This window comes from Eucalyptus grandis, chromosome 6 (genome assembly GCF_016545825.1).
Source record: "Eucalyptus grandis isolate ANBG69807.140 chromosome 6, ASM1654582v1, whole genome shotgun sequence".
In the NCBI taxonomy this organism is placed as follows: domain Eukaryota; kingdom Viridiplantae; phylum Streptophyta; class Magnoliopsida; order Myrtales; family Myrtaceae; genus Eucalyptus; species Eucalyptus grandis.
The window spans coordinates 4,645,370-4,657,843 of NC_052617.1; the positions used below are offsets into that span (position 1 = coordinate 4,645,370).

General features: G+C 36.6%; 1 protein-coding gene across 1 annotated transcript; it reads left to right on the top strand.

The window, feature by feature from the left end:
* The first annotated feature begins 7,704 nt into the window (after positions 1-7,704).
* On the top strand, positions 7,705-12,437 carry LOC104448005 (phosphoribosylaminoimidazole-succinocarboxamide synthase, chloroplastic). Its single transcript, XM_010061768.3, has 12 exons — positions 7,705-8,115; positions 8,460-8,561; positions 8,664-8,793; positions 9,109-9,201; positions 9,280-9,368; positions 9,623-9,703; positions 10,600-10,689; positions 10,819-10,908; positions 11,098-11,148; positions 11,239-11,285; positions 11,787-11,844; positions 11,950-12,437. Exons 1-12 carry the CDS (start codon positions 7,795-7,797, stop codon positions 12,004-12,006), a joined length of 1,209 nt encoding a protein of 402 aa, XP_010060070.2. The 5' UTR covers positions 7,705-7,794; the 3' UTR covers positions 12,007-12,437.
* Positions 12,438-12,474: the final 37 nt, after the last annotated feature.

Sequence of the window (12,474 nt, forward strand, 5' to 3'; positions counted from 1 at the left end):
GGTGTGATCGAAAATTTGAAAGTTAATTTAACTGTAGATAAACTCAAGGTTAATTTTTTCGACTTTTTGGCAAAGGTTACTAGAGAAACATGCGAAATGAATAACACCGATAAATGTAGTTTAGAAGGAGAATTTTACTCTCCTGTTTTCCTATAAATCTCTTATTTTTTAACGATCCCCAATATAATTTTTTTTATCTTCCTCGGTTGAATTTTTTTCTCCAATTTTTTTTTTTTTAACCAATGACATGCAAGGGAGCTTTTCCCAAAGTGGAACGATAGGCTAAAAATAAAAAGGGTTCTCCTTCAAAAACTTGTAATTTATCTCATGACCACAAAAGAGAAAAGCTATAATTTATCTCTACTACTATTCAAGTAAATTCGATAATTATTCCGATTTCAAATTTATATTTTTGTAAGATGCTGTACACACACATTGGCAAGTGGTCACTCACCAAATCTCTTCATTTTTGAAAATTTAAATTCTCAAAATGGATCCAAATTTCAAATTTTATTTTATTCTTTACTTACTTACCGGAAATTTTTATTTCACTCTTGTACGCCATGCTCATTTTCTCGATCTTTCACAATCCCACCATCAGTTAAGCTTACCACCAGTTAAGGTTTTTCTTGATCATTTTAAGTATATAAAAACTTTCTCCAATGGCACACATTTAAAACTTTCATGAATCTTTTTGACACAATTTATTCATGCTACAAAAGTGCTGAGAAAAAGTTGTACGATGACGTTATCCATTTTACATTTGAAATGCTACCATTAAATAGGTTGCATTGGGATATTCAGTTATGATATATCTATTAAGACAATTGCAAATCCAAATGGGTTCTATATCTAATCTCGCCCTTTCCTAACTAATTGCTCCAAATATAAATATATATTTATAAATAGAGGCACTGCATGCAATCATTCGAGATATTCTGTCTGCGCTTTCTATGTTATTTTATTGGTAAATTCCGCTTTCTAAGTTTAATTGATTCGACGCAACTATGGAGATAACAAAAATTAATGCCGAGAAGAAAAAAGTTCGTCATTGGTTTGACTCGTGGCAGTGAGGGATTGGACCGGTCGCCGCGACGTGTGCTGTCGCGGCGGGAAAAAGACCGAGAGCGTGGGGGAGCCGCCCTTCTTGACGCGCGTGACGTGACGCCACGTGGTGGCCACACGCGTGCGAAGCGCACGTGGGATGACGACGGGACGGGGTCCTGGCCTCGCTCCCCCCCCGCTAGATTCCTCCGACACGCTGTCCGAATCTGTGCCCTTGTACGGAATGCCCATTCGGTCGCCGGAACATCCGCGTCTTCCGGCACGCTCGCCGGTCGGTCGCTTGATTTTTCCACTTCTCTTTCGACTTTCACGCTCTCAATTTCTGCGTTTTGAGCATACCAATTCTATAATAGCCCGCCACTTTTGCTAGAACTAGTTCCCATTTATTGTTTAGTCAACTCATATTAGTTTTGTTCCTTCTTTTTCTTTCATTGCTTCTTGCTTCTCTTCTCTCTATCGCATGCAATTCTCTTAAGGGTCTCTAGTTCAACGCAATTATTTCGCTGTTCAAGCAATTTCCATTACCCAGGATGTCGTATTGTTTTTTGGAATTTCTTCTTTGTGATCCCATAAAATCCTATGGCCGGATTGCATTCACACTAATGAAAGATTGATTGCACAAAGACAATGTAAACATACACCAACAATCTCAACAAGTCCCGTAGAAAAATCATTCTCCATGTCGTGCAAGTGGATTGTGCCAAGCTGTCAATTACCATAAAAGCAAGAGTGATTGAGATAGCAGGTTAAACAAATATAGATAATGAATCACAACAAATGTGTGATTAAGAAATGATTATTCATGAGCTGGCTTGAAGATCAACTTCACACACAATTACATTTTATGGCTTAAGCACAAACGAAAGAACGAATGGGTCATTTTAGTAGCATGCTCCCAGTAATTAGTATTCAAAAACACAATTTTCATTTCACATTCGGACACCGCATTGAAAACTCCAATCAAATTAAATCACTAATTCGAATTCCGCTTCATATCATCCAAAAGCGCACAACTCGCTTATTGCCTTAGACTTTTATGCCTACACATGGTAGAGACACCTATTGTTTCTCTACATTTTAATATTCGCAAGAAGAGGTGAGAAAATTCTAGAAAAGGGAAAAAAGCGAGAGGCGATGCTTCTCAATATTACCTTCCACACCATAAATATAGGTTGTGTGCAACGGTGAAAAGAGGCTCGTTGGCAAGGTCAACAATTATCCCGATGCTTGCGACAATGAAAGTGTGGAGAGCAATGGGGTCGGTGCCATAAACATTCACCTTGAATGCTCAATGACTTGAGGAGTAGGAAGGCATAGACAAAAAAGAATAGCTTGTAAGAGAAAATGAAGAGTCCAGAACCAAGACATTAAATGCGTGGAAAAGAGAATAATGAAAGCGAGACCCGCAAGGAAAGAAAGAGAAGAAATAAATTCGAAACTTTAATTTTGGTCGGAAATTGATATTTTATTTGACTCTAATAAATACCAAGACTTTTTCAACAATGAAAATCCGATTGTGGAACTTTTTGTCGCTTATATACTTTTAGACTATGTTTGGTCGTCCGGATTTCTAAATGGGATAGGATTAGATAAGATAGGATAAAAAATCCATGGATTTCTTCATATCCCATCAACCGTTTGGTGAACTACGAATTTAAAGTCGGATATCTTCATATCATATCCAATTTACTGTTTGGTGAACTACGGATTTAAAATTGGATATCCTCATATCTTATAAAATCTATGGTTTTGTGAACTACGGATTTAAATTCGGATGTTTTAAAAACAATAACTTAGGCAAGTACAAATTTACAGGTTTAATATTCACAAAATCATCCAAAACAATATATCTTTTAAATTAACAGATTCTCATCAAATTTCATGATTACGCACCGTAATAATCTTTTCCGTTCCTTTGAACTAATCTTTTGGATACCCCTTCAAATCAAACGTTTTAGAATAACCTCAATTTCAATATATTCACTTTGAAACATGAATTCTTTTTCTCTCTTACAAGTTTTTCATTTGTTTCCATTTTTTACGGTCCAATACCAAATCAAACAAATGCCCAATTAGATCAAAGCATAAAGTCCAAAGTTCATTCTTTTTTTTTTCTTTTTTTTTTCAGATGTCACGAGAATGCAAAGACAGTTAATCACGTTAACGAACGATCTCTGAACAATTCGCATTTATAAAGTACGTTACATTTCACCGTGGTTCCTGGTCTCCAGAGAGCGGGAAAAAGACCCCGAGCTTCAATAAGAACTCATTCAAGTAAAGGATCAGTAACCGGATCGCCTCTTCCTCTCCCAAAACACAGCTGCTATCATCTATATCTACATAACCTTTGAAATAAATTTCATAAATCCAATAAAAAGAAGAAAAATCACAAATTGATTGATCAATTAACTCATAACACATGTTAATGAGTGAGGTGAAAATTACCCGCAAACAATGGGTCTGTACAGAAAAAGTACCGTCGGACGAACAAACCCAGAGATAAGAAATTGCGGTGATGAAGCTGCTGAGAAGAAAAACCCAACAAAGAATTTTTAGCTTCATCCTCCTGTTCTGAGAAATGGGTGTGGATGAACACATACTCTCTCTCAAGAGCCATAAATTAAAACCACTCACTCTAAATTTGTGGCACGCGAGACTTGCTAATTGATTAGAACCAATGAAATGAGCCTTGGTCGAACTAGTACACAAAGAGCGAAACAAGCTAACAACTAACATCGCCATCCTCGCGAAGCAGGTAAATGGAGACAGAGCAAAGAGAGAACATGGCAAACCCAGACCCTAGGCGATCCAGCCCCACATTCGTCGATCCACACGAGCGAACCCAGACCCTAGGCGAACCTCAGCCACCCTTGGCCACCCTCGATGACCATCGGTGGGGCATCAGCCCGGCAACAAGATTTGCATATGGAATTTAGACCTGGGCTCATGGGCAGACCGACAAGCCTAAGTGACCCGGCGAGTGGGGGAATCGATTGGGAGGGCGACCGGCGAGCGATCGCCGGACGGGGGGTCTTACCTTGGCGGAGGAAGAAGCTTTCGTAAAATTTTGATGAGAATCGGAGAGCTATTGAGGAGAAGGCTTCAACGTCGATACTTTGGAAACAGAGAGTTGTATGTGGGTGAACGACAGAGAAATAAAAAAAAGCGTAGGGTTTTAGGTTTCGGATAAAAGAAATCTTATCCGACCTTATCCCACCTCCCCCCTCGGATTTTTTTATCCGGTTTATATCCCGTCTATATCCGACCTTATCATATCCTAGACAACTACCAAACACGAGATAGGATAAAACATATCCTATCACGGTTTTATCCTGTCGACCAAACGCAGCCTTAGATTGTGTTTGGCGATCAAGACAAAATTCAAGGTATGTAAAATTTATTCTATTCCGCATTTAATGTCTACTCAAAACAGGATAAAGTTAAATATGAGAAGAATATAAGTCGGATAAAATTATTCCATGGGGAAGTGGAATAAATGAAGTGGAATAAATGTAAATATGATTTCTAATTTATAATGGGAAAATTATTTTTCTAAAAAACAAACTCCTTAAATTAAAAAAATATAAAAATTATATATCAATATAAATAACATTTGAATTATAATATACAAAATATCAAGAAAATAAAATTTTGGTTTTTTTTGAATTTAATATTATTTTTGTTTATATATTTGAATTTAATTCTATCTTATAATATAAACTAAATATAAATATGTATTTATTACATATTTGATGCGTTTTAATATTTTAGGTATATTAATATAGTCTTCCATTTAATAAAATTTTATTAGAGAATGATGGAAGGGGAAGAAAGCAATAAAAAAGAAATTATTTAAAAATAGAGTAAAATAAAATTAAAAAATAGAGTAGAAATGAGTATCGTGAGTGATTTTTACCATTTCTGTTTATATTTTGTAGTTCATTTATATTAATATGCCATATACAATATTATGTTAATATTTCCACACCTCGTTTGACTTTCGCACTCTCAATTTCTGCGTTTTGACCATACCATCTATATAATAGCCCACGACTTCTGCTAGAACTACTTCCCATTTAATGCTTAGTCAACTCTTATTTGTTTGTTCCTTCTTTTTCTTTCATTGCTTCTTGCTTCTCTTCTTTCCGTCGCATGCAATTCTCTTAAGGGTCTCTAGTTCAACACAATCCTTTCGCTGTTCAAGCAATTTTTCATTACCCAGGATGTCGTATTGTTTCTTTGAATTTCTTCTTTGTGATCCCATAAAATCCTATGGCTGGATTGATTGCACAAAGACAATGTAAACATACACCAACAATCCCAACAAGTCCCGTAGAAAAGTCATCCTCCATGTCGAGCAAGTGGATCGCGCCAAGCTGTCAATTATCATAAAAGCAAGAGTGATTGAGACAATGGGTTAAACAAATGTGTGATTACGAAATGGTTATTCATGAGCTGGCTTGAAGATCAACTCCACACACAATTACATTTTATGGCTTAAAAGCAACAATTACAACACAAACGAAAGAACAAATGGGGCATTTTAGTAGTGTGCTCCCAGTAATTAGTATTCAAAAACACAATTTGCATTTCACATTCAGATACCACACTGAAAACTCCAATCAAATTAAATCACTAATTCAAATCTCACTTCATATCATCCAAAAGCACACAACTCGCTTGTTGCCTTAAGACTTTTATGCCTACACATGGTGGAGACACCTGTTGTTTCTCTACATTTTAACATTCGCAAGAGGAGAGAAAAATCTAGAAAAGTGAAGAGAGAGAGAGGCGGTGCTTCTCAGTATTACCTTCCACACCGTAAGAATAGGTTGTGTGCAACGGTGAAAAGAGGCTCGTTGACAAGGTCAACAATGAGCCCAATGCTAGCACCAATGAAAGTGTGGAGAACAATGGGGTCAGTGCCATAAAATATTCTCCTTGAATGCTCAATGACTTGAGGAGTAGGAAGGCACGGACAAAAATAATAGCTTGTAAGAGAAAATGAAGAGCCTTGTGCGAGGAAAAGAGAATAATGAAAGCGAGACCCGCAAGGAAAGAAAGAGAAGAAATAAATTTGATATTTTAATTTTGGTCGAAAATTGATATTTTAATTGACTAATAAATACCAAGACTTTTTTAGCAATGAAATTCCCATTGGGAAACTTTTTGCCTTTTATATACTTCTAGGCTGCCTTTGGTGGTTAGGATAAAATTTAAGATATGATAAAATTAATCTTATTTCACACTTAGTGTATGCTCAAAACATAATAAAGTTGATATAAGAGGGATATAAACAATATAAAATTATTTTATGAGGGAGGTGGGATAAAGGTAGATGTGATTTTTAATTTTATAATAGGAAAATTATTTTTCTAAAAAAATTATTAAATTAACAAATATAAAATTATATATCAATATAAATAATATTTGAATTATAATATACGATATTCGAAATATCAAAAAAATAAAAATATTGTTTTTAATTTAATATTAATTTTATTTATATATTCGAATTTAATTCTATCTTATAATATAAACTAAATATAAGAATATATATTTATTACATATTTTATGTGTTTTAATAGTTTTGGTATATTAGTATAGTTTTCTATTCAATAAAATTTTATTAGAGAATTATGGAATGGGAAGAAAGAAATAAAAAGAAATTATTTAAAAAAATAAAGTAAAATAAAATTAAAAACAAAAAAATAGAGGAGACATGAGTGTCGCAAGTGATTTTTACTATCTCCATTTGTAAAATTTGTGCTTTATTTATATTAATATGTCATTATATTAAACGATATATACGATATGTTGTGAATATATTAAATTTTCTTACTATAATTACCAAATATTTGATGTAATATAACAAAATCCCTATATTTCATATCCTATTATGATTAAAAATCCAAATAACTAAACACAAAATTCACTAAGGTTGCATTTGATAATCATTCTATTCCGAGAAACAATCTCTACTTATAAATTATATAAAATTTTTACTCCCGAAATAAAAATGCGTTTAATATGACCTACAAATTTTTTTTTATATAAAATTTCTTTTAATTTTTTAATAGTTTTATTACACTTTTTTTTTTTTTTTTTCTTCTTCTTCTTGCGGGTTGCTAGCCTTGGCCATAACTAGCGATCGCCTAGATGAGGGCAAGTAACCTTGCTGGATTGTCACCTGGTGAGGCTCCACCTCACCTAGCCATTGTGAAGTCGAGCCTCACTAATAGCTAGGCACTGACAATGTTGTCGTTGGTTCTCGGCTCTCGTTTGGTCAATTGCCGACCATCGTCGAGGTCGGCGAGCGACAACAAATAAGAAGAAGAATAGGAAAATAATAAAAGAAAAGAGAAAAAAAGAAAATGCTTCATTCTGAAGTTATTCCCAAGAATAAAAAGGAATTTATTTTTATATTTGATTTTGTTCTAAATTTATTCCTAAAAATAAATACTTATTAAATGGATTTGTGTGTTTTTTTTTTTTTTCTGAAAAACAAAAGACTAGAATCATACATTATTTCGCATATTATCAAACAGACCCTTGATTAGTTTAAAAATGCCACGTTATTACATCTCTTGGGCGTTTGGGCCCAAACTCCCATTGTCATTTTAAAATTTTCCGGACACTTTCTCCTTTTCGAAGAACAGCGTCGTCTGATAAAGAAGCCCTAGCTCCACACTCCACTGCTGGCATCTCCTTCCCCGTCGGAGCAACGCAATGGCTCAGCGCTTGCCGGGCTTAAACCCTGTCAAAACCCTCACCACCGATAGGCGTCGAACGCCCGTCGCTCGCCCTCCGCAAAAGTCGGTTCCTTTCTGGCAAGCGCGAACGAGGTCTCGGAATTCCTCTCCTCTCTGCTTATCAGCGATGGCGAGCCAGAGTCAGGACCAGAAGAAGCACTCGTCCCTCGACGCTCTGATCACCGGCGGCCGCAAGGACGAGGTCTCCGAAGCTATTAAAGGGTCGATGTCGAATTGCCTTGCCGAGACGAATCTTCACCTGACGGTCCCCGGTCTCAAGTCCAAAACCAGAGGCAAGGTGAATTGCCTGCCGGGTCGTGTTGGGTTTTCTGGTTTGCCGTTTCTTTAGGCTACTGAGTAAATTTGAGTCGTGACTGGTGCTGCCTGGAGCATAAAGATTTGATTTTTTTCGACCGGTTGATTCAAAGCTGCAATATTTGTATGAGTTCAAATGCCAGCTTTTACTTTCTGTGAAAAAAATCAGTCATTCCTTCTGGATTGTTATTAATGTAATCTGGGGTGCTATGATTCCACTGAAATGCATAGAAGTTGGTCTTTTTCTTGAAGTTCTTATTCCGTTTGTTTAATTGTTAGAGAAAGTAAATTTTGGTACTGCTTGATGTTAAGCACATAGAATTGCAGGTCAGGGACATCTATGACGGCGGCGATTATCTTGTCCTGGTTACGACTGATAGGCAAAGTGCATTTGATCGGATTCTTGCTTCCATACCTTTTAAGGGCCAGGTGTGTTGAACTGCTATCCTTACTTCCTGGATTTTAGCTTACACACTTACGTTTTGTTCTTTGGTGGTTACGAAATGGTTTATGCCGTGTGTACCTTTTCAGGTCCTCAATGAAACGAGCTTGTGGTGGTTTGATAGAACGAAGCACATCACTTCCAATGCTGTAGTAGCATCTCCTGATAAAAATGTTACAATTGCAAAGAAGTGTTCTGTCTTTCCAGTTGAATTTGTTGGTGAGTTATTGCTAGCTTTTGATTTGGCTTTCTTTTAACCAAAACACATACAGGCTCACTAGTGTAAAGTAAAGTAATGTCGAACGTGATCCTTCAGGATTTTTGTTGCACAAGTTAATAAAAAAGTTTCGGTACCTGAAGATAGCCCCAGTGTGTCTTATTGACAGATTGCTTTCTTATGTCAGTGCATTTTACATTTAATATGATTAAAGTCCTAAGTTGAGATATATATATATATATATTTTAAAACAATACTTAAATCGAAGTCATCTGTAGGATGCAATATTTGATCCAACTTTAATTCTCAAATTGCAGTCAGAGGTTTTGTGACTGGAAGTACTGATACATCATTATGGACTGTCTACAGAAAAGGAATCCGTAATTATTGTGGCAATGCTCTCCCAGATGGTATGTTTTCTTCCATCTAGTTTGAGTGTGTTCTGATGTTTCTTTCCCTATCTTTAAAGGATGTTATAATACATTTAGGCTTGCTGAAGAACCAGAGGCTGCCTGCAAATATATTGACACCTACAACCAAAGCGGCAGATCATGATGTACCTGTCACACCAAAAGAGGTTTGCTCTCATTATCTAAATGAAGCTGCTTACAGTAGAGACTTTGCAAATTAGAATAGATAGAGATGTTTAAGGCTTGGCATGTGTGTATGGAGCTGTGCTCTGGAAATTAGAATAAATGCGCATGAGAGAGAGAGATGCATCAGTGTTGATGGGTGTTGGCATGGTAACTCTTAACTTAATACTCTGTCTAACTTTTCTTGTACCTCCTTACTAAGTTAGCTTATCATATTGCATTTGCATTTTCCTGTCAGATTGTTGAAGGTGGGCTGATGACTCAAGATGACTATGATGAAGTCAGTATGAAAGCATTGAAATTGTTTGAGTATGGACAGGTGACTTCATTTTACTTTATTGGCTGCACTTGTTTTTCTCCTTTTTGTTCATCACCGGGATATAATAATCAGAAAAGTGACCTTTTGCTGGTGCATTGTTCTATTTCTTTCTTAGTTTCTCTTTTGATGTATGAGACTGAACTTGAAGGAAAAGTGTCCAGAATACTGTCATGAATTTTGAACTTTCTTGCCTAGCATTGTAGTGAACTTTCCCCTTCGTCACGTCTTACGCGAGATGCTTGAAACCTAAAAAATGTGAATTGGTATTGTCTTCTAGCTTCTTGACTATCTAACTGTTGGATGGAGAGGCATGGGTACTCAAGAAATGTAAGGGTTTGGTAAGTGTTGATCTCTTCACTTCATCAGGCATTATCATTTCTTCTTCATTTCAGAAGTACCGTAAGTGGCCACAGTGCTGATATTTGGTGGTCACGAGGAATGGGGCTTAGGGCGATGACATTTTATTTGTTGATGGGAGAAGTCTTAGCCACAATACTGTTTCCATCACGAATTTTTTGGCTGCAAATATACGCGCAATTTAGAATACGTGTTCCTTCTGATGCTGATGTGATATGATGTGATGTTATGTAAATGTGATGATTCCAAATTCTTACCTAATGCATGTGGGGAGGGCTGTTAGCATGTATCCTAGGGAACTAGTTGAATGAAGGTTCGGACGCCCATATTATAAAAACAAAATATTTTCTGTGGGGAGGTAATTGCCTGTCAGTGCCTAATCTTTTCCTCTGTGTCTTCACATGAAGTGCTTGGGTTCTGGTCACAAATGTTCCATATGGAAATGTCCTGTTAATATTATTATAACAATCATATTCACTCTTTACAATCTAGCACAACTGCTCACTAAAATTGGAAGTGCTGTCCACCTTACTTTGCAGCATGTTGCTTCAGAGCATGGCCTTATATTGGTGGATACAAAGTATGAATTTGGGAAGGCTGAGGACGGTTCCATTCTTTTGATAGATGAGGTTTACTTTTCCTCCTTCCGTTTACCTCTCTTGTATGCACTGACACATTCACAGCGTGTCCTTCTGACTAAATCAGGAAATGGTATTACATCATGATATAGTGCTATTTTTTTGGGCATGGAACTACAGGTGCATACTCCTGACTCAAGTAGATATTGGATAGCGCAGTCTTATGATGAACGGTTTCAAAATGGTCTTGAGCCTGAAAATGTCGACAAGGTATGCAATATTGTCCCTGGTTCTGGTCATTGTTACTGTTGCTAAGGCATGTGCTGCGCTGCTGCCAAATAATGGCTGAACGGATGAATAACAATTTCCTTGGATGTGCTATGGATGGATTATTTTAATATTGTCACTTGTCCTCTTGAAATGTTCCTGCAGTATCTGAATTTGATTCCCAATTTATAGGAATTCTTGAGGCTATGGTTCAAAGATCATTGCAATCCTTATGAAGATGAGGTACTTAACTCGAGGAAGTACTATTGGATCTTCTTATGCTTATGGTGGACAGGAGATGGTTTATCTAATCTTGCTTGGTTTAAATATTAGGTACTGCCTGAGGCCCCAGAAGAACTTGTTGCTGAACTGGCATGGAGGTATGTCTTGCTTGTCGTTTTAGCATTTAAAGCAGTCTCATTTCTGGTGTTTGCAGAACAATTCTTCCGCTTTAAGAACATTTAGTAAAAATTCCTGCACTATAGGTCTCTGGAAGTGTCACATTTTGCTCAATTATATATTGTGAAATCTGCGATTCATGAAAAAGTATTAAATTAATGGCCAAAGTTGGAATTTTGCTTGCGATGGCTTCACGTAGAGAAAGCTAATGAACATGTTTGTGTAGAGATCTCCCGGGTCAAAAAGGAAGAGTGATTGTGTTGCTTCTATTGTGCTTTAGTCAAGAAGCCTTTAGAAGCTATAGTTAATAGGGAATGTGGTAGATAGGATGGATTTCTAATGATCTTCGGTTTACTTCCTGAAACCCAAGCAACGCATTATGGCTGTTTTGTTCTGTTTCTCCAATTGTTTTGGTAGATGTGTTTGCAAACATAGGTGGATAACAAGTGGAGATAATTACTGTTGTGAATTTTGCTTGGCAGATACATATTCCTGTACGAGACAATTACAAAGTCAACGTTTGAAATGCCATTGACCCAGGTAAATTTTTCTCCGTAAGCGAGATTGGCAGGACATGGAATCACTCTATCCACTATTGACATCATATGAAAGCCAAATTGATAAATTTATTGCTTACTTGGCCAGGAACCTGTTCATGACCGGATTTCACGAAATGTTGCGTTGGCGTTGTCGTCTTTGTGAGGACTTATTCATTGGCTCCACATGATTCTTCAATAAGGCATTCAACCGAAACATCTGTTCCTTGGTGCCTGCAACTTGCCGAGAGTCCACCAAATTCACCTGCGTGTTCCATTGTGTGTTACTCAGCAAGATTGGGCCAGACTAACTTATTTCTCCTGATGGATCTGCTACTTAATCCGATGAGAGGGCCTTATGTAACGAGTCAGTACAAATTTTACTTGTGTAATCCTTTTTGCTTTACTTCTCATTATTAACGTCTTATCTGTAGCCAAACTTTTGGATTGGCATGTGGAAAACATGTCATTTGGGAAACTGAACAAATGGGTTTACGAGTATAGATATAACGTTGTTAAGAAAAAAAAAGAATAGAAAAGAAAAGGGAATTTGATCTTGTGATTGCGTGGAAAATTTGCGCCACATGATTTTCTTCATGGAGACTGCTGATTTTACTTTAAATGTCAAGGTTTG